At 38.9% G+C, this 22,837-nt stretch overlaps 1 protein-coding gene across 3 annotated transcripts in view; it reads right to left on the reverse strand.

The window, feature by feature from the left end:
• Positions 1 to 141: 141 nt before the first annotated feature.
• The window catches only part of LOC137106929 (EF-hand calcium-binding domain-containing protein 6-like), a 56,635-nt gene continuing 33,939 nt past the window's right edge, over positions 142 to 22,837 (reverse strand). The window contains exons 10-29 of one of the 3 annotated variants that reach the window (XM_067491009.1): positions 20,679 to 20,769; positions 17,258 to 17,545; positions 17,028 to 17,108; positions 16,615 to 16,775; positions 15,652 to 15,792; positions 14,808 to 15,024; positions 13,311 to 13,437; positions 12,080 to 12,204; positions 10,131 to 10,354; positions 9,981 to 10,044; positions 9,785 to 9,903; positions 9,532 to 9,702; positions 8,581 to 8,731; positions 8,299 to 8,493; positions 7,056 to 7,226; positions 6,483 to 6,668; positions 5,198 to 5,381; positions 4,935 to 5,122; positions 2,413 to 2,562; positions 142 to 1,883 (exon numbers count right to left, since the gene is read on the reverse strand). In XM_067491009.1, the coding sequence (XP_067347110.1) occupies positions 1,761 to 1,883; positions 2,413 to 2,562; positions 4,935 to 5,122; positions 5,198 to 5,381; positions 6,483 to 6,668; positions 7,056 to 7,226; positions 8,299 to 8,493; positions 8,581 to 8,731; positions 9,532 to 9,702; positions 9,785 to 9,903; positions 9,981 to 10,044; positions 10,131 to 10,354; positions 12,080 to 12,204; positions 13,311 to 13,437; positions 14,808 to 15,024; positions 15,652 to 15,792; positions 16,615 to 16,775; positions 17,028 to 17,108; positions 17,258 to 17,545; positions 20,679 to 20,769 (3,157 nt within the window). In that variant the 3' untranslated portion in view covers positions 142 to 1,760. Of the gene's footprint in view, positions 1,884 to 2,412; positions 2,563 to 4,934; positions 5,123 to 5,197; positions 5,382 to 6,482; positions 6,690 to 7,055; positions 7,227 to 8,298; positions 8,494 to 8,580; positions 8,732 to 9,531; positions 9,703 to 9,784; positions 9,904 to 9,980; positions 10,045 to 10,130; positions 10,355 to 12,079; positions 12,205 to 13,310; positions 13,438 to 14,807; positions 15,025 to 15,651; positions 15,793 to 16,614; positions 16,776 to 17,027; positions 17,109 to 17,257; positions 17,546 to 20,678; positions 20,770 to 22,837 lie in introns of those variants that run through there. The other 2 variants (XM_067491008.1, XR_010912036.1) reach the window with 2 other exon arrangements.

The following is a 22,837-nucleotide window of genomic DNA, read 5'->3' on the forward strand; positions in this document are numbered from 1 at the left end:
CAAACTATAAAATGCTAAGAAGGTGATGATGCAACTTGTTTGTCTGATGTGCTGAATGAAAAAGATCCACTAAAATTCAATGTAAGTTTATAACATTTAATCAAAGTTTCTGTTTGAAACACAAAAGAAGCAGATGATAATATTTAAAGTTATACTAAATCCATGAAGATCAAGGTGTTCAACAAAACATGTAGTGACCCACTCACCCTCTTTACTACTGGCAGGTGAACAGGTATGTATGAAGTCTAATTAGCCCACTGTCCCTCCTTCCCCTGAAACAAATAACTCTACGTAACAATGATACCAAAATGTCAGATAACAGTAAATAAAATTTAACTTAATAGTACAAATAGTACATGGCATCTAAATAGGGGGATGTATTAGAAAAAAACACTGCACAAATGCAACAGCATCTGGCTCAAGCCAGGTTCAAACATAAAATACAGGTTCAGGTTCAGGTTCGGACAGAGGTATATGCAGCCTGATCAGTGCTCTGCTGCTGAGTACAGTCTGAATTGTGCTTTTTGTTGGAACAATTCCAGACCTTGGATCTCCACCAAAATCGCAACTTGAGTAAGACATTTCGACACAGCGCATATAAAACCTATTTTTCCAACAGTGCAGGATGGACAATTTGGCTTTTTGGACACTGAATAATGGAATATGCCAATTGCTTTTAGAAGTTTATTGGTTAAATGTAGATCACCTGAGTGAACGTGTTTCAAGGACCATAGTATAATACACCTGCATCTGGAAGGTAAAATTGAAGCATCAGTATTTTGTATAGTATTGTGATGAAAAACTGCACTATGATTAATAAAGACCACTCCCAGTAGCTCTGCATTCCCATCAGAAATTTTGTGAGCTAATGTTTTTTAAAACATTTGCTGTTTGGCAACAGCAGCGGGACTGTGCTCCTGTCCCCATCTCTGTCAGTTAGTCTTGTGTGTACAGTGAGATTTAGCAGGCTCTATTAGCAGAAACAGAGTATTACATTCATAATTATGTTTTCCTTTAGTGTATATAATCACTTTAAAATGGAACTGTGTTTTCTTTAGGTTAGAATGAGCTTTTTAAACCTACATAGGAAGCGGGTCATCTTTTTACAGAGGTTGCCATGCCATGTTTCTACTGTAGCCCAAAATTGACAAACCAATTACTGGTTCAAGAATTTCATGTTTCCATGTTAAAGTAGCAACATCGGTTTGGTGACACTCTGGCATCACTTGGTCTGGTTTGAGAAAATTATTAATTATGCAGGACAAATTTACTGGCCATGTTTCAGTAAGAGCTTTCGTTAATACGACCAAGTAAACAAACAAACAAACAAACAAAACAACAAAATCAGTTTCACTATATAATTAAAATGAATGACATAACCAGTAGAAACTCCAGTGTTCACATTACAATGTAGCTACTGCATCAAATTTGAGCACTTGTAGTTAAAATTTCTTTATTACATGTTTGCTTATTACCAAAGATATGCACAATAATGCTTAATGTATATCTAAAATAATCCACAGGTATGAAGTTTCATACTGAGATCACTACAAGGTTAATGTTATCCAGGACCTGATCTGCAACCTCATTGCTTCACTGCACCATTAAATCTGACCAAATCACATTCACACATGCTGATGAGCAACTGAACTTTACGTTTACTTTACTTCACGTCATTTTTGGCTTTTTATAGTGTACATTACTAAACAAAATATGCAATAGATGAACTTATATCAAAGTAATTAAGGTTTCAGTAAAGGTCAGCGAAGGAAAGCCCACAGGAAGTTGTTGTAGCAGATCTTCCCTGTGGTGTTGACATCGAAGTAAGAGCAGAGGTGAAAGAATTCTTCTTCTGACAAATTCACGCCAAAATGGCAAAGCACCTGTGGGGTGACGACAGAAATAGTTAGTGTGTGAGTGTGTGCTCCTTTATGTGTTTGTGTGCCTAGCGTATTAGACTGGGGTTTGAAAGATGTCATTCCTAACCAGGTGCTAATTGTTTTTATCGATTAGCTCAGGAAGCATTGTCGTGGGTAAATTGTACAGCAGGTGAATGGCAGGGACAATAAAACAGGAGTGTCAGCTGCTGTTCTCCTGGGCCAAAATGTCAGATGGGTCTTATTTCAACCTTCAGTTTAATTGAACAATTAAAATTACTGATTGGCTGTCAAGTGAACTAGTGTGTGTGTGTGTGTGGCTTTATAAGCTTGTACACTTTAGTTTCATGGAGTTGCAGTCACTCTTCATCCTTCTCCTTCAGACATTTGATAGAAGAGACAAGTGGAGCTCGAACGGTCACATCAATAATTCATAAAGCTCCAGCTTATTTTTTCTTTGCTTGGCATCACTCGCAGCCGGCCATGGGGAGATGTGCAGTTGGAGGTGTGGTGGATGTGCTGTAGGTGAACTCACCTTCCTGAAGTCCTTTACGGAGACGCTTCCTGTGCGGGTGCGGTCAGATGTCAGGAAGCAACGTCTAAGGGAGGTCCAGTGTGAGCAAACCACATCGTAGGTTTTCAGCATGACCTCCACACAGTCTTTGCTCAGAACACCTTGGCTCGTCTAGTCAGACCATGTAGGATGCCGTCAGAACACCAGGCCAACACAGGGAGGTGACCAATGAGAAAGAAAACAACACACAGAGGTGAGAGCGCCACATTATTGGTAACATCTCACTTCTTCTCAGGCTGTGACTCTGAACAAAGTGTTTCTTGTTCTGTGATCAGATGAAGAGAGTGTGTATGTAAAGTTGTGTACAGACACACCAAGGAATCAGATACGATGCAGGGGGTCTCTGTATTTTTACACAGATGGTGGGTTCGGGCGAGACAGTGCAGGTCTTTGTGATTAAAAAGTTGGTTTGGAAGGTTGCAGCTGGTGGGTTGCCAGATTAGGCCCTCACCCACATGCTCCACCGAAGCTTGGGGCTCAGCTTAGTCGCTCAGTAGGGGTTCTTTTAGAACATGCCCACCCGTGTGTCATTGTTCAAAGCTTTGCATACATCTCCTCGTGCCAAAGAAGCACTGCAAATCACCAAACTCGCCCAGTTTGCTTGTCAGGGAAGGTGATAGTCGAGAGCCTCAGGGTGGGAGGTCCCTGCTGAGTTTACACAATCTGGCAACCCGTCGTCATCCATCACCACCCCCTCGCATTCCAGAACCACCCCCTGCACACACACACACTTTACTCTAACCCAGTTTAAACTTACATCCAAGGGAACCGCATTAGAGCAGACCTTAAACACAGGAGAGAAGAAGGACTACAGAGTTAATTTGAAATGTGCTAATGTGCTGCCCAGCATGTGTATGTGTAGCTCAATGTCAATATCCTGTATCCTAATTTCCTGATAAAACTGTGACGAGCATCTACCCACTGGAAGCACGAAGAATGGATATCTTCAAATGGCAAATTACAGTAGTTTTGGTTAGTTAGTAGTTTTACCAGGATTTATAATAGGAAGAGGAATTATTACAAGCCATTCTCAAAAGACTGATTAATGCTTTATTTATGGTTGACTAATTATTTTCAAATCATGAGCCATTAATAAAAGCAATTTTTGTGTAGAAATCGATGGCTGCCAAGACTTTCTTACTTTTTTAACAGACCATTAGTTTGCACTGATTAATGTAGGTCATTTTTAAATAAATAAATTGTTAAATTCATGGGCTAAAGAGCTCAAAAAGACAAAGTAAGTGGGAAGCTGTGAGGATGAACACCAGCCAACGGACTGTTCACAGTGTACAGTGCAGGCAGGATTTCAGGGACAGTTTTGGGATTGTTGCAGCCTGAAATGCCTGATTTTCCTAGAGCTTGTATTAAAAAATGCGGCGCATGTTGCAATGTTTTTATGCAGCTGAGTTGAGAGGGTGATGCATCAGTGCGTGTATCAGTGTGGGTTCTGTGCTTTACTTTAGATGCATTAGTGTGTAGGTTTATTCTTCAGTTCAAAGCGCTAGTTGATAATGTTTTCCTGGAAAAGGAAGCTCATTACTATGGAAGATCCAGTAAATACACAAATCCAAAATAGGCGTGCGCAGGTAATTGTGTCACATAAGCTAACGACAGTTTTTATCAGGCTGATACTGACCAATAAAGACCACGTTATAGGATATAAACAACATGATGCATTTGACTGCAGTTGTCAATATAAAACTCCTCCATATAACATCAGCTGAGATGATGTCATTGGAGGTCTTTTTGAGGTCACGTGATTGCGCTGTCATGTTGGTGCTCATATTACAGAGGTTGTAGCTGAATTTCTCTTCCAGAACTCCTCAAGATGGCCTCAATCATCTGTTCAATTCAATTGATTCGTTTGTTAGCTAGAGATATTTTAATAAGAGTTTAATACCATTCATATGCACGTATTCCACAAACTAAAACCATATTAAACAAGTTGAAAATTACTGATAAGCTCTTCAGTGTGCTAAATGGCTAATTGCAAACATTAGCCGTGCACTTTTCCCCAGAGGGTGATGGTTTGGTCACGCATTTAATAAACTGAGATGCAGCACACAACGTGCTTTCTGTGGCTCAGTGTGTTGTGTCACAGCTGTTCATCAGTATCACTGTCAGTGACTACTGCTTTATGCAAATAAGTTCAAAATGAAATTATTTAATTTGCTGTGCAGCACATTTTATTTTAATTGGAAGACAACAATTTGAGACACTGAACCCCAACTTAGTTGCTCTCGGTGAGTGTTGGCCAGCTGCATAGCAGCTCCCCCATCCGTGTGTGAGTGTGTGTGTGATTGTGAGTGTGAATGGGTGAATAAGAAGCAGTGTAAAGCGCTTTGAGTGCCAATTGGTAGAAAAGCGCTATATAAGTGCAGAACATTTACCATTTACAATTAGCCAGAACATTGAATCCACCTAGTGGATGTTGTGATGGACAGGGGTCATGGAAACATTTTTAGCATTGTTTCTTTTTTTACCGGTGTGATGGGAAGAGGGAGTCTACGTCTCCCAAATGCCCTCGCGGTCTCAGCTGGTTTAAGGTTGAGCAGGAAGTGCTGAAGGAAGTTGTGATATGAAACACAGCTGTTACACATGATGTCAAACTTTCCAGCCAGATTCTCAAACTGCTCTGAAGTCATTTTGATGCTGAGAGATTGGAGGATTTCTGTAAAACAGTCAGTCATTAGTATATGACATGTAGATGAGAAGCATAGTGTCATGATTGTGATTTTCTTGTCACCCAGGAAGGAAGCAGTGCTGATGTGTCCATCTCGTTGATGATCTTCCTCTGCACATTTCTTCTGAATCTCCTTCCAGCAGCACTGCACTGCCGCACGCATCCTCCTCTCCATGCTGCCAGAGGGGCAGCCTGTTCTTGGCCTCCCCGCTGAGACAGGAGGCCTGGAGATGCACTGAGGGGCAGACTGGGAGAGAAACATAATAAGGTCTTCAGCTATATTAAAGAAGATTAATTTAAAACTCATTATTTATGTATTTGTATTGTATTGTACTGTATTTCGGTCTGACTGGTACGTTTACTTAAAATTGTGATGATTTATGAACGAATACAGTTTGAATTACCACCTTGCAGTTGCACTGTATGCGCTTTTCTCAACTCGTATTCTAATCAGATAAACCTGGAGTCCAAGTGGATGTTTGTGCTAATTTGAAGAAATTCCAGCAAATTATTTCTATTTTCATGACTACTTTGTGCAAACAGGATGCAATGTGGGACAGTAACTGAACACATCACTAGTGCAAGAAATGAGTTATGAGCATATAAAGTTGGCTTGGGTTTCAAGAATTTCCAGTCAAATCATTTCCACATATCTCATTTATATGAAGCTAAAGAGAGAGACATTCTAAGATCTGCTAAATAGTATTCAGACAAATTCAAGGTTAACTAACAAATTAAAAGTCTTATCAACCCATTAAAGTAATTAATGTCCATGCTGTGCTAGCTGTGAACAAAGTATGAGGATTTTCAACAGGTACAATGGAGGAAAAACAAGTAAACTGATGCCTCTGACATTTTTATCATGTTATTGGCTCTTGCCAACTGTTTCCTGCACACTGAGCTTTATTCCACTATATTTAATACTGGGTCAGGTTGGGTCAGACTCAGAAAAAAATGTATGTGACAGATCGGTTCACGCTGAGCTTGCGAATGCTGATTTTCCCCTTGTTTAAAAATACTTTCATGATTAACTTGTTTAGGCACATACTGTAGGGTGGACCACTATGTGGTGTACCTGATCATATGGTTATGATTTAGAAACATGTCTTAATATGATGAAGCAGAAATTTGACTTGGTCATTTTATCATAATAAAGTTTGAGTTTGAGTTTTTAATGTTTAATAGAAATATCCAGACACATTTGAGAGAGAAAATGTAATACCAGTCTAAAAAAAGCAAAATGACTTAGTTCCACCTAATCGGCCTAGACTCTGTCTTTCTCAGATGCACAAAACAGACTCACACCTGTGGACAACTGTATACCCAATGCATGTATCATGTTTCATACCTTAGTACGTTGCAAAATGCTACCTGCACCGTTTAGGCAACGTGAGGCTGTTTCTCTGGACTCAGGGGAAGATGATGACATGCTGTTAGTGGGACTCTTTGCATTGGTGTGAAGGACCCTGTCCAGTTTCCCAGAGCCCTTCATAAACGTTTGGTACTGCAGCTTTTTTTGCTCAGTCACAGATATCTGACGCCACACACAGACAAACTGAGAATCAAAAGAAACCACACATACACATAATCATCCCCAGTGTGGGGACTAATGCCCCAATGGGAGAAACACACAGAATGTAATTTAGGCTTTTACAGATGACTAACTTTCTCACAAAGTCAATAATTATCAACAAGGATAAATTAGATTTTGATTAGAATAATTAAATGAAACGTATCAGACTGAACAGAACAGAACTGGCAAATGTAGTACATTTTAGATTCATCTTTTAATTTGTAAGCACGGACTGAAGCCAGCATGTGTTGTTTCAGCTTGAAAGCACAGAAAGAGTGGTTGGAAATGTCCTCTTTGAATTCACTGCATTATGGTGGATTGGAACATAAGCAGTTTTTCTGGCGTTACCTGATCATTTGTTAGGCCCAGACTGTGGCGATCACAGAGCTGTCTGAACTGCTCTTTAGAGATTCTGTGGCTGTTGGATGAGTCCACATCCATCAGCCCTTTGGTGATCTTACACAAGTGACCTGAGACCACTTCCTGGATCTGCTGTGGAAGCTCAGGGATTCCAGAAGTCTCGGTTTGAACAGAAGAGAGAAACGTGCTCTTTAAGGACACAGTTAAAGACGACACACAGCTACAATGCATCATTTTGGTGAATGCAGTTTTTAGTTTTCTAAGAGTAAGATGAGATAATGCATATCAGTCTCTTGTTTGTGTATTAAGAGATTGTATTTGTGCACCGAGGTTCTTTCAGTGCTTAGAGTGATAATAATTAAAATAACTGTGGTAACATTAAAAGTGCTGAGCAGGAAAAATTCAGTGGTAACTTTCCCGGCAGACCAAAATAGTAATTACCCATAAACACAACATACAGCTGAGCATGATGTGAATGTTATTTTATACAGAGTTAGGCATAAACTGAACCAGTCTTGGGGGTTTAATAACATTTATAATATAGTATATACTGAATATAACTAATGCAAAAATAATAATTATAACCAAAAGTACTGGACAAATTAAAATGTGGACCCAGTGATGGCACATGATGAAAAGTCAAGAAATAATAAAAGTTATTGGTACATCTCACCCTGAGAGGAACTTGAATATATGTTTTATGACAATCCATCCAAAATACTATTTTATGGCATTTTATTCAGTAGGACACCACATCTAATTTGACAACTTACCAATTTAAAGTTGATTGGTCTTTCACTTTGAACAATCAGACTAGCTGTATTCCTCGGCTTCCGGTATTTATGCTAAGCTAGGCTAACTCTAGTCTAGATGCATGTCCCAGAAAGGCTTTAAATCTGCTTTGGGTCTTTAGCAGAAGGAGATGAGGCTACACTGGAAGATCAGATGAAGTATTGCACCAAGACCCATTATAAGCATTTTATTATAAGCAGCATTTTAATGCAATTTGCCCAAAGATTTAAGTAAAGCGCCAAGAAAAAATCTGAAAGTATGCATAAAATGGCCTATTATCTAATATTATATAGTAAATTTCGAACTGAGAATAAAGAAGTGTTTAAGTCCAGTTGACATGATTCAACCAAACGTGGATGACAGAACCTTCACCGACATAATATGGACTGGAATATTTAACAGTCTATATCAGTTAAGTATCTTTAGTAGCTTCTCTCACCAGTGGGCTATGTGACTGAAACTTTTTGAGGAATTCCTTCCAGTTAACAGTGGAGTTGTCAGAGTTCAGCTCAAGTTTGCTCAGCATGTATCTGTACTGTCTGTCCGAGGAGCGAGCGCAAATACTCTCCAGCACCTGACGAAAATCCACATCTTTGACCATCCCCGTCCTACTTTGGTCAAAGGCCGAGAAAGTCTGGAGGAGGGAGTGGCACAGAAATGTGATCAACTGCAAGACAGACTCGTGGCCAAGAAAAATTAATCATGTGGGTGTAAGCCTGACCTTATAAAGATTAGATGCTGATGCAGTGACTAGTTCTCGCATCCTGGACAGAGCCATGTCGGGACTGAGGCTGTTCAAAGACTCTATCTGGTGCAAAGCATCAGGAGAAACAGGAGGAGGCTCATTCTTCTTCTCTCTTTCATGGTCAAACCTGGACAGGAAATCCATGAAAGAATGCATTTTACAGTTATCATACTTGGAAACGTTGAACCTAAAGGGAAACAGGAGAAATGCAATATAGACAAGTAGTGTCAGTGTTAATACAGACATTCATGATAAGTTGGTGGCCTTGCATCTGCTTTCCATCATTATTGAACAAAAACATAAACTGAAGTGGACAAAGTTAAAACAAGTACTGGACCCTTGGCTGCAGCTGTATTTTTAAAGAAGTGCTCAACCAATTCAGCATTACGGTTCCTATGAGTTTTTTAAAATTGGATTTAGATTTTTCTAAGGATTTTAATTGATTTCATTGATTACACACTGACTGATGTATTAAAGAGCACAGTGTCATTTTGGTTGATCTTTCACCCTGTGCCATCAGCAGGCTGGCATTTGTAATTCAGAATCAAATGTCTCAATTGGAAATATTTTGGATGTAAACAGGTCTTCTCGTGATCCTGGTCCCTGACTTCAGGTTGTCTTTTGGGTTGGACACTGACTTCCCTGTTCTGCCAACTTCTGTCTTTGGACTCTGTTTGCCCCATTTTTGATCTGACTTGTCCCTGTCTGCCGGCCTCTGTCTGACACTCATTTTGTTTGCTTACTCATCTCTGTTAATTTACATGTGCAGGTAAACATTATGTGACGTCACTTTCACCTTCTCTATAAAAATTCCACATCCCTGGTTCTGCTGCATCAATCTTTGTTGCTGGTGATAAGGGTCTCTGGGCTATCTCACCTGGATCTACATAAGCCACAGATTTAAGATGGATAATTTATTTTGCTTACTGTATGTGCTCCAGTGAGGCAGTATCAGCAGAAACTGGTTTCTCAGCATTGAACTGGGTTACAGTTTGTTCCAGCTTCTGGCTCCGAGACCTCAGCTCGCCCTCATGATCACACCCCAGCTTTACCAGGAAATCACAGACTGCTACAGAGCCTCGCCCCTCTGGGTCATACCTATCAAAATTAAGTTCTAAGTGGTTTCTGGCACAGAAATGATCAACTCACGGCATGAAGAAATGACTGTGATGGCTCTCACCTCAACCACAGCTGTTCAAACTCGTTGGAATTCAGAGGCAGAGCATAAGTAAAGAGGAGTTCCCTGAAACTTTTTTTATTGATCCTGCACTGGTTATCAGCATCAAACCGACAGAGTACCTGGTGGCAAAGAGAAGAACACTAACACATCTATGCATTATTCCATGCAGATAGAATTTCTGCAAGTTGATGCTGACCTTTGACATGTCTGCCCACTTGTAGGAAGCATCACGAGCCAGGAGTTCATGAAGCTGCTCTTGCCTGTGAGGGCAGAGAAAACATAGCTGCAAATTGAAGAACCAGCCGTCCTCAAAACAGCACCATAGTAACAAGTAAATGAGACTCACACATTAGCGGACTGTGCTCCATGTTTGCTGTTGTGTTCAACAATGTTGACAAATTCAGCGTAGTTAAGGTTGCCTCCAGGATGCAGGCCAATCAGATCCAGCAGCCGGTCATACTCTTCCTCACTGCAGAAAAATCCCAGCTTGTTGTAAAGGACTCTGAAATCACTGCAGTCGACCACGCCTTTACATTTCCTGTCCATTAGCCGGAACGCTGTCAGGTTGTTCTGATTTGAAAAGAGATTGCATCAGATATTTTGCTAGTGAGGCCACATCCACAGAAAGTTAAGGAAGGTTGTGATGTAGCATTAACGAAGTTTAATGCTACAAAAACTGGTCTCTGTGATGGTCACAACAGCCGCATCAAGTAAGTTATTATACAACATTATTGTCATTTTGCTTTATATTTCCCTATGGAAGAAAGTGAATGTCTTCGTTCCTTTTTCAAGTCCAAAATTATTTATAGACTAATTATTATTTAGCAAGATATTAAGATGACTTAATGAATGCTCATTACATTGAAATCAGTTTGCACACGCTCGCTATAATTGTTAAGGTACTACTACTGAATATGGCATTTATGTGAAAAATATGTTGAATGTGTGTCTGAATATAATGATTCATTTTTTTTATCCTGCCTCTGGTTTATAATTAAGGTAATAATTATGAATTTCTCAGTAAAATTAGTATACTAATGAGTAATGGGAGACAGACAAAGTAACTACTCACTGTGATGGGTCATGTTAGTCAGAACTGACAAAGTTTCTTGTCTCATATTGTATTGCTTGATCTCATCTCATCTCATCTCATAATTTATCATATTGCATCATCTTGTTTATGTTGTATACTACTGTCCAGCAACATATCTTATCTAATGGCTCAGTTGGCCCCACTCTCCCTGACTGCATGCTGAAATGTCCTTGGGCAAGACACTGAACCCCCAACCACCCATCCCCATCCCCAGCTGTGCAGTGCCAAGTAGTGGTCCCAACGCTGGTTGGAATTTGGGAGGGTTGCATCAGAAATGGCAAATAAACTGAACCAACATGCAGACCAATGATCCGTCGTGGGTACCCTGAATTTACGGGATAAGCCAAAAGGAAAAAAAATATTGCAACATATCACCTTGTTCTGTCCTGTATTGCATCATACCATTTTATACAGTATTTTAGTGTAATTTATTGTATGCTATGCTATCGTATTGTATGATCTTGTCTTGTAACATCTTGTTTTGTACTGTTATATTGTATTGTATCATTTCCTATCATGTCACTTTGTATTGGATACTGTGTTGTATAACCACAATGTACCATAATTGTACCATATTACATTGTATTGTATCGTAATGTATTGTATCAAACGGTATCATCTTGCATTCTATCGTATCATACTGTATGAAATTCTATCATATTGTAGTGTGTCACACACTCAATTATGAAAAATATGGTCTGTATTTTTAGTAGAAGTAGCGAAATGCTATTGTGTTCAATAGCAACTTATTATCTGCTACAAATTCAAGATATACTGTAGATTTCATTACTTCAGCAATTTGCATTTTTAGTTTTCAAAAGTGTTGTGTGACTGAACACTAATGAATTACAACTGACCAGCACCAGCTTTTGTCATTGTGGTCACATCACATCCAATTAACCATTTTCAGCATTGTTTTCTAATCCCTTGTGCAATTTGAACCCAACAAAAAAAAAAGGTGGACTCCAACAACTTCAATGAAAAGAACTATTAGTAGAATACAAATACACTGAATGGCTACAATGGTGCCCTGGTGTTTCAGACTATGAACCCCAAAATCCATTGAGTAACCTTTCTCTTGTTCAAACATGTACCAAATGACTAAATAAATGCCAGTTAGGCTTCTTAAGAATTCATTCTTTTTAGTATAATGTTCTTTGAGTTAAAATAGCAGGAGAAAACATTCCTGCAATGTTGCTCACCCCATGGATGGTCTTGATCCTGGTCCTTAAGGCAGCCAGGCACTGCTCTGCAGACAAGAGGACGGGATCGGATTCAGCCTTATCACCATCACAGCCCTGCTGCCCTGCTGCTCTGGATGTGGCCTCTAAAGGAGCCATGGGGGGAAACAGATGGTGAATGACAAGAGATTTAAAGACATGGTGTGATGAAGGAATTATAAACCATAAAGTCAGTTGGGGTGGATAAAGTGATAATGGCAGCTCTATTGCCATAAGTCATAATACTGAACTTTATCTTTGCTGTGTTGTTTAAAAGTTGTTTAATATTTTTAATAAGATCCCACAGGAGAGAAACCAGGAATCCCAAATCACAATTCACAATATCTCAATTCACAATTGTGAATCAACAGGTTCTTCTCCTTCACATTTAGGGTCAAACTCAACCACAGCCATAGTGTAAGAGAATACGTATTATTTATTGGGCTGCATTCCAATCAGCTAGGGACATAGAAGCCAAACCCCCAGACAATCAGAGTAGGGGCTCAAGCAAGAACCATGCAAACATTGTTAATATTTGCATTGTTTTCCTGAAGCAAAATTAACGGCTTCACTAAAGTTTTTAGTGAAGATGAAGAATTATAATTTTTGTTTCACAATAATTAGTTTTTTCCACAATCTAAAGACAAACCTTTTTGCTGACAAACAGATTGGGTGTTTAACTACCTGGACTAATTTACATTTAATTAGAAACACACTTTTTTAATCTTTGAAACTCAATTTTTATGCCGTGCAAACATGTCAAACTTTTTGTCCTGGCATTTTGTATTGTTCTTTCTCCTGTGTTTGCTTTTAATTTTTTACAGGGTACAAATTAGACTGATACCCTGCTGCTCTGTTTTCTGCTTCCAAAGAACATAATTAGTCCAAACAAGCAGAAATGAGCATTATTCTGAAACTGTGTGCATCCACACACTACTAATGAGAGATGAAGAAGCTCACTCTTCCTCTATTTACAATCAAGGATGATTTCTCCAATGGCTCATGTGCAAAAGAAAGACATAATTTTACAGGAAGTGGGGGGCATATGTATGATCACTGTGGGTGTGGAAGGAGCTGTTATGCAAGGCTAGATGAAAACGCAAGAGGGGATTTGTTTTTCCTAATTTAAGCACCAGAAACCCTGCCACGCAGAACCGAAGGGAATGCTGATGCCGCTGGTCAAGATGTTTTGGCTGCTGTTCTCCTGTCTCACCCTCGTACTTCGCCAGGAACACTGAGCGCTTTATCCGTGAAGATAGCGCTCTGGCCGTGAAGCCCAGCCTTTCAGTGAACTTGTTAAAATTGTCATTGTCCAAAATGACCCAGCTGTCCTCTAGAATCTGAAGTCAAAAGGAGAGAAAGCAAAATGAGTGTGACACTCTATAGCACTGCACTGTGCTTTAAACCAGGTTTCATGGACTTTTCAGTCATCAACACACAGCGAAATTAGGATAAATTATGTTGGAACATTTAGTTTGCTACATCATACAATGCCATTGTAAACCTGTTGGTCCCCATTATGGACATTCTCAAGCTCCACTATTTTTTTTTTTTTCCTGTAAGCTCGGGGTCACCACAGCGGCTGGATGCCCTTCCTTCCAGCTCTTCCCAATTTTTACTGGGCTTGGGACCAACACTATATAGAATTGTATAGATATAGACTATACAGTTGGGGGTTTGGCAGTAAGGGGGTTAAATGTTTTGCCCAGAGACACTTTGACATGTGGTCAAGCAGAGTTGGGCCTCAAACCACTCTCTTTAGCCCTTACCTATGCCTACTTCACCCACGCAAAGAGTAAATACTCGACAGCCTAACCTAGTCCCATATCTCCTTTGGATAATTTAGCAGCCCTCACACTAGTCTAACCATAGTCAGATTAAGATAATTTGATTGATTTACATGCAAACACAAATGGATTAGCATTAGGCGCCAAACATTTACTGTATGGATAAATTAAAAAATTAAATACATGCAGTCAAAGTCTTAAATACCTACATACAGTAAAAATGTTACACATGTACTGCCTCACAAAAAAAAAAACATGCGTAACTTATTGGGACCATCATCATTAAAGCACATTAATGTATTGCAGTGAAATCAAACCTGGAAGGTTGTACATCTGCTTCTACCATTTAATAACCTCCTGAAGCAGGCTTTTGGTTTTATATTCTATATCATTGATTAGCCGTTGAATATCGATTCCCCGAGGTTTATATTTTACTTGGTTGACAGCTTGTGCCTCTCATACCGATGCAAAGGAGTACCTTCCATATAAATAATTGGTGTAACCTTTTTTGATTTGTCACCATGTTCATATATCTAAATAAAAGTACAATGTTATCAAAATAATTATCAAATAATTATATTCATCAGAATCAGGTTAAGTAAATGGCAATTATCCTCTCACAAGAGTCTTATACCTAATTTGTTAAATGCATTGAGAGGACTTTGGTGTGATTTGGTTGTATTAAAACAAAAGTATTTTAATAATAATTACCATGTAGCCTTTTAGCTTGGTTGGCTAAATTTGTAGTTATTTAGAGCTAAGAAAATTCAAACCAATAGGAGGCATATAGCATCAGTCATGCTATGAGCCAGACTGCAGCCAGTTAAACCCTAAGGCATAACTACAACAGAATGTCACCCAGATTTAACAAATACATTTTATTCAATTATAGATGTTCATGTATCTTTTATTTCTTTTTTCACCTTTCGTACGTCTGTCTCTGACAGATCTGAAGTATCAGAGTTGTGGATGATGGCCTGGATGCGGTCAGTCAGGCTTGCGTGGCGTTGTTCTAACTTCGATTTCATCCTCTGAAAAACAATGTTGAGGATGTTGTGGGCTTCTGAACCAACCTGCAGGCTGGAGGGAGGCCGCTGTCCTCTGACTAATGGAAGGCTTGACTCAGGTAATGTGCATGGGCTGGGAGGCAGATTAAGAACTTTTAAGACAACAGCAAACTAAGTCATGAAGAGAACCATAAATAATAGAATAATCTTGCACATATCAATAATATTATTAATGTTAAAATACCAGCTAATTTAAATGTCTGTTTTTAATTGAAAGGTGTTTTCTAACAAATCTTTCTGCATGAACAATCATAATCTCATTATCAATTATATGATTTAGACCAAATGAATATGAATATGAATTAGACCAAACCTATTCTCACATAAACCTGGCTGGGTGTGAATACATCAGCACCTCTGAAAGATAACTAACATCATAACTACAGTACCATGCAGTACTGCATGACAGGATAAAAATATATTAATTCATACATATAATGATGGCGTATATTGTTTTTACTTTTCACATTTGTTCTGCCTTGTTAGCTTGTGAATCATCTGTCAGGCACTTTGGATGGATAGATGGATGGATGGAAGTTAAAACTAGTTTTAACCAAATTCCAAGGCCAGAGAGATACAAAAGTAAATCTTAAACCAAATTGTAACAATGTCTCTTCAAATGTGCGAAGAAAGAATATAGCAAGGCAACAATTATTACAACATTAAGACCTATATTCTGAATATCTCTTTCTATGCTCACCTTTCAGTAAAGTAGTTCTCTCCATGGTTAAAGGAAGTGTGTTTTCCTTGTGTTAGTGGTGCTCCTAGGTTGCTAAGGAAGTCGTTGTAAGAAATCAATGTAGAAGATCTGCCAGGTTTAGAGCATAACTGCTCACAGAGCCTGAAAACACATGAAAAAGAACTGAGAAAACTCAGAACTGATTAAAGTTCAGCAGCTTTATCTCTTAGCAGTTAAATATAAAAAATATTGTAGCACTAAAACATTTTTAGGATGTGATCTGTGAGTTCTGAAAATATATTTCTGAATCGCTTAAGGCTTCAGGTTCACTGCTCTTCCTGCACAGAGACTTTAATATTCCTTCAATCCGCATTAGCTGAGGAAGCATAAATAAAAAAGAAGGGAACGACCATCCAAGACCATCCAAGAAAGAAAATACTTAAAATAAAAAAAAAGCAAAAAGGTTACATAACCCCTCACTTAAATTACTATCCACCTCTCCCTCAAGTAATAATGTTTTATCCTTCTTTATTAACAACGTAATATCAATTACTGGCCATTTACAGAGCCATCTAACTCCAAATAAGGATGTGTCATTTATCCTTCATCTTATAGAGTTGTATCCGTCCTGTTTACAATCAAGTGTCCATGCTTCCAGAGATGTTGCCTCAGAGATGGAACACCACCTCCAACTTTACTTAAAGAGTGAATGTGCTAACAAACTTGGTTTGGTCGGCTGAACTATTTTCTCTCGTTAAGAATCACTTATATTCCTTAAATGTACTTCTGACCTATCTAGCACATATCCCCTCTACTCCAAAAAATTATTTACTAAGCACTTCTATTCATATTACTTCATGGACCTGCAAGTCTTCTGTTTCTTGTGTTTGGAGGAAAGCAGAATGTAGTACTAAATTTAAACATACCCCTATCAATTCGGAGTATTGCATTCATGCACTCTGCATTTTAGAGTGTGTGTCGTACTTGTTAAAGTGTGTGTCTGAGATCGGCATGCCACAGCAACTTAAGACCCTCTTCAGATCTTCCTGTGTGATGTATCCAGTGTGCTGAGGGTCACACAGCTCCAGCTCTGCCAGCACTGAACTGAGCTGCTCACACAGTTTATCCAGCAGCAATCTCTCCACCTTCACATACAGGTACACAAATACACCAACACAAGGCAATCGCACACACAGACGTGCATGCACACACACACACACACACACACACACACACACACACACACACACACAGTCAAACAGTGTATTTAATAATTAACCCCTCTTTTTTCCTTTTGATCTCATCTTCTGTTTTCTCGCTTCGTTTATATCTCATCACAGACGCTATGTGCTATATGTGCAATATTTGATCACAGTGTGTTGTTTTAACACACTCACTGTTCTCAGTGAAGCAGATGCCACAGACACTTTATCAGCCCATTGTGTGGTCCCCTTCTCCTCTGGTGTTTTTTGATCCTCCTGAATAAAATTAATGTCAAAAATCAGAGCACTTATATATTGATCCACCTGGGGGTTTTAATGCTGTGGCCAATGAGTGTATTTGTCCCCATACGGAAGTATCCAACTATGAACACACAGCAGCACATGGTTATACTGTACAAGCATACACTCTTTGTAGTGGTGTTTGTAGTCTCCTCTGAGTCATCCATGGGCTCAGTGGTGTTATCAGGGGAGAGTGGTAGTAGTGGATCTGGTTTCCCTGTGGGAGCTGAGGTCATTTTGGGGTTCAGTTTTTCCAGGCTGGCCAGCTGGATGACCCCATTGTGTTCTGGATCCAGTACATTTAACAGCTCTGTGATCCGTTGAAGATAGGACTGGGGGATTCGGGGGTGAGTCCTGCCTGGTCGTTCCAGCAAATGTTGCAAGTCTGCTCGAGTGATGCTGCCTGCCTCGTTCTAGAAACATAGGATTTGTGAGCATTATTTTTTACATTATACAGCTGGTAATATTTCATGAACACCACTGTACGTTAGTTATTATAGACATGATTACCATGGGCAGGATAGGGAGCAGAAAGTATAGCACCAAAATAGAACTGATCACTATGTCATTCAAGAAAGAAGAGGACAGAGTCTCTAAGAGGACTTCAGTCTAATGAGGTTCCAGAAGCTAAAACTTTAATTTAGAGCTTTTGAAAATGAAGGTAAAGGTCTCACTGTGCTTCAATTGCTAGGTTGCTAGTTTGTACACTGTGTCAGAACATTTCTACAGACAAAAGAAGCAAGCTGTGTGAAAAGGAAGAAAAATATTATAATATCAGATTATCACGCTTATATTAACACTGTAATGTAGGAAAACCTCATACAGAACCAGGCCTGCCTCAACTAGTTGGGGTGAGTGGACAACAGAGAGACAAAAGAAATAAAGAGTAACAAGGAAATACACACAAAAGACTGGGCAGGTTGGCAGAGCCAATAACTGAACATTGCCAAAGTACTTAGCCAGTGTTATCTAGAGAAAAGTCTCATTCCACAGCCTTAGATAATGACGCTTCCTAAAGTGTCAATTGCACTGCTGTTTACACCCTTTGGCGTGTCAGATTGACACTACATGCACCCTTTGATGCCACAGGAACAACTTTAGGTTAAGGTTAATTTACAAGATAAATTATATGGAAGCACTATAAACGTCACACACGTACTTCCTGTCTATAATGACCTTGTGTCTCACGAGTTACGAGAATTATTAAAGCGCACAACCTCTTGCACTAAAGTCAAACCCTGGTCTCCTGTGGAAATCTTCAGTGTCTTGTTGTACCATCCACCACCCCGTCCACCTTTCCACCTTTATATAACTACATCATTGCTTTACGTATATTGAAGCGTCTTGGTTTCCCTTGTACTTCCCTGAAAGCTCAGTATGTTGTTTACCGACAGAGAGAGAGGGAGACAGAGGGAGAAGCATAAGTATGGTGAAAGAAGATACAAAGCACAAAGCAAAGGTGAGGAGAGGAGCTCAGTGCATCAAGGGAGGTTCCCCAGCAGACTAGGTTTGTAAAAGGATGGTTCAAAAGATGTTCAGAGTCACCGGAACCAGCACTAACTAAGCTTTATCAAAAAGGAACTGTGAGCTGGTTCCACAGGAAAGGAGCTTGATAGATAAAGACTACTTTAAATTCGAATTTTGGAAACTCTAGGAACCACAAATAGACCTGTAGTCTAAGAGTGATCTATTGGGAAAATACAATACGAGGTCTTTAAGATACAATGGAAAGGACCATTTTGTTTGCAAAGATGAGAGGTTTTAATGGATTTTACAGGCAGCCTCTGCTGGACAGCTGGACAAGCTATGTGACCTTTTGGATTCATCTGGGGCTTTGTAGGGAGTTATCCAGTTTAAAAGTAAACAGTGCATGAACTAGTTTTACAAGGAAGAAAAAGGTGAGTTAAGGGACAGTCATTATAATTATATGATTGTGGGAAAAGTAATAAAAGAAAATTAAATTGAAATTTGTGTGCCCAACAGTAGCACAGTACCATTCGTAACTCCATAACTAAAGTTTATGTGCATGGAGGACTAAAATATTATTTCTTTAATGTTTTTGGATATGTGCTGTGCATAAAGCCAAGGACACACCTTGGAAGAGTTTTTAGATGACCCAATTATATCAATTGGATATGGTTGAGCTACAAATCAGATCAAACATCCATGATATGAAGGTTTTTCTAAAAACCCAAAACAACGAAGAGTGAAAACACAACAATCAAATTTGTTCCATCACTGCAAACAAAAATGGCACCAGATTGGCACCAGTTTGTTGGCATGTTTAAGTGAAGAATAGGGACCTGGATTTCATCAACTGAAATAAAAATGATTGTTGTGATAACTACAGGTTAGGTTAAAGCATAGTGAAGCAGAAATGGAAAGGCAACTATTGAAATTGTAATCTGTTGATATGCACAAGTTAAATTTGTACTGAAGAACTCCATGTATTTCAATATTAGATCAATTTATTTTTGGATTGAAGATCATCTCTGCATATATGTTGTAGAGTTTCATTACACTTGGCAACAGTAATGCATTAAAAGTAAAAGTTTAAGGATACTGTCCTAATCCCATGTTAAGCCCACCAGGATGTGCATTATGTGATTATGCATGATGATATTATGGTAGTACTAATTATGGCCTGGCACATTGGTGCATTCATCTGATGTGTGCATTCTATTGTGAATTATACACAAACAATGTGATTTATTGCAGTTTGTCTGAGCTCTTGAATGCTTCCCCAGAGACAGTCTAAAAACCATAGTTGGCTCAAACCTGCCTGAGTGAAAAACCTCATTATTGGCTGGCGGTGTGAGGACACTCTTGTTTGATCTCCCACCCGCTGAATAGATTATTAAAACGGTTGATGCAGGGATTTTTTTCCTTTCACATGCCATTAAAAGGAGGAAATTCTGGCAGACAGATATGTGTGATTCATATCTGTGAGAGGCATCACACACAAACACACGCACAACATATACACACACTTCCCTTAACTTGGAAGCTGACTGTTGTCTTGTGAGTGGCGGCAACAACATCAAACATAACTGTGAATTAATGGAAATTTGAACCCCCCTCTCCCCAAAGTTTAGTTAAACTCCAAAGTTTCATCCAGCTGAAGAAGACTGATTTGAAATTAAAGAGGCAGAACTGGATGCGGAGGCGTGTTGAAGGGGATGGCTGTCAGACGAACATATGGCTAGTGACTGAGTGGCTAACCAGTGGCCATATGCAATCATCTAATCATGTTTATGGCCATCAAAAAGCTGCAGATGATGATTGGCTCATCTGTAAAGCTGTCTGGCATTTATATTTAAAGCATACACCTGAGCCTGTGCCTTTGTCTCTTGGCAATCTGCTGAGATTACTCCCTTGTGTCCTGTCTGATAACATTCAAAATCATTTGCCTTGTCTCCTACTACAGTTCTTGCAAGGCTGCACAAGTAATGGAAAGCTGTGAAGGCATTTCAACATGGCTTTTGTACAAGCAGTGGATTAATGACTCCATTTTCTATGGTTTTCATCCCTAGTTCTGACTCCTACCATGCCAAGTTGACGGATGGTCTCTTTCAGTTGAGGGTAAATGTCTTGGAAATCTAAGTTGTCTTCATCAAGGGCAGGCTGCTCACAGGTCCTGAAAAAGGGGATGGCAGGGGATAGATAGGTGGTAATAGGTGAGAAGAGGTGGCGCAGACAGAATAGGAACAAAAATAAAATGTACATAGAGTATGTTGCGGCTACTTAAAGTATAAAGTATAATAACAATAACAATAAAGTTTAAAAGAGGCAAAATAAGGCTGAAAAGTTGGGTGTAAAAGGAGCATGGACTAAAGGCTCAGTCCTTGTACGCAAAGATGGGTCATGGTTCACCACTATGGGCCAAAAGTCATAAGGGAATTGTCAGTTCAAACAGAATGCAAGATTGCTGATAATTTAGGCATTTCTGGGGCAACTTTAAATGGTGTTTAGCCACATGGGTTTGGGAGTAGTTTGGAAAACAGTTCATTCTTAACTTGGTTTGCTCTTCATGCCTGAAGTCATGCCTGTTATCAATGAAAGGTGAGGCCTCTCAAATATTGGAGAACATTATCTTCTATCTAAAATGCCTTCACCCATAAATTGCCATGTTAATCAAGCAGTAGGAGGAACTATTCTGTGTCAGATAATCTTTAAAGGTGCAGGACAAACTAAAGTGTTCACTCTAGTGGAAGCAAGGGTATAAAACACATCACAGAATACAACAAATTTCGTTAAATCTAAAGCAGGATTGATGCTGTGCATGTGCAGTAATCGTTGAAGGTCACCTCCTCAAAAATGGGTTCAAGGAGCTCCATGGGCTTCTTTTCTCAGGGCACCCTAGAGTCTAGGATCGCCTCCGAATGTGCCGAGTAATGTAAAAATTCACAAACAAAGGACGGAAAGATACAAATGCAAGGAAATTAATATTAACTTTATTGTAGTCTTCACTTTATTATGTAAAGCACCTTGAGATATTTGTAACGTAAATTGGTGCTATATAAATAAAGTTGAATTGAATTAAATTGAATAGAAAATACAGGACTATTTTTAAAATGCATTTTGTGAGCTCCAATATATGCATTTAACATTGCTTTTGTTTGCTGAAAACACACTTCCTTAAAGTTGTTCATATGGCAAAATTGATCTTTACATCTCTACATACTGTCAATGCACAGGTTGTAGTGATGTTCATGTTAAAATAATGTTGTTAATATTCTGTATAGTTTGATTGCAATGTAAGTATGTATTTTAGGCAGTAATGCCACGTGACAAATCAACTAAATCAATACATTGCACTTTTCACAGTAAACACAGAAGAGAGAGAAAATGTGAACAACAATGATTCAGGTCTGTATAGATTTGAAGTGACGCCATTTACATAATTTAAGCTCTGCACACCATCACTGTGGATTTGAAACGAAACAATTCCAGACATTTTAATTCAGAGTAAGCATATAAGCCTCCACAGTAGAATTGAGTGCTTTAGCATTTGGAATCTGCACTACTGAGCTCTGTGACATCAAGGGGATAAAATACCACAGAAAACAACTATGGTAGATGACAGGATGTTTTAAAAAAATTGTAGTGTAATACATCTGTGTGCAGAGGGTCCAGTTACTTAAGAATCACAATTGTGGACAGTTCTTGTATGTCTTCCTACTCTGCTTTTAAGCTTAAGAAGAGTAACATTAAAAACTTTAAAAAAAAAGTTTAATTTCAGATCTGTTTTTACTTTGACAGAAGTCTTTTTTTTGTAAATTTTTTTAGAAACGTAAACCAAGAGAGCCTCAAAAAACACACAAACCAGATTAAAGTTAGCCAAAGATACGTTTAAAAAAACAACAACAATAAAAGCCTGTACTGCTCTGACCAGCATCTTATGGAGAGAAAAGATAAAGATCAACTTGCCCTAGAATGATGGGAAGAGAAAAATGCTCCTACTGTACCACATGATCTGTGAAGCCTGCTGAAGGTAGTGTAATAGTGTGGGAGTATGGAAACTTCACTGTGCAGTTGGGCAATGACCTGAAGCAACATCGTTTATGATTCTTTATGTTTTTGTCCCTAAAATGGCTTAATAATTCCTACATGGTTAAATAAAAGCTGACAACAGCACATAGTATGTTTTCTTTTTCATTTCAAATCCATAGTCTTTTCATACAGAGCCAAACTGATTTAAACAA

Source organism: Channa argus, chromosome 21 (genome assembly GCF_033026475.1).
Source record: "Channa argus isolate prfri chromosome 21, Channa argus male v1.0, whole genome shotgun sequence".
Lineage (NCBI taxonomy): Eukaryota > Metazoa > Chordata > Actinopteri > Anabantiformes > Channidae > Channa > Channa argus.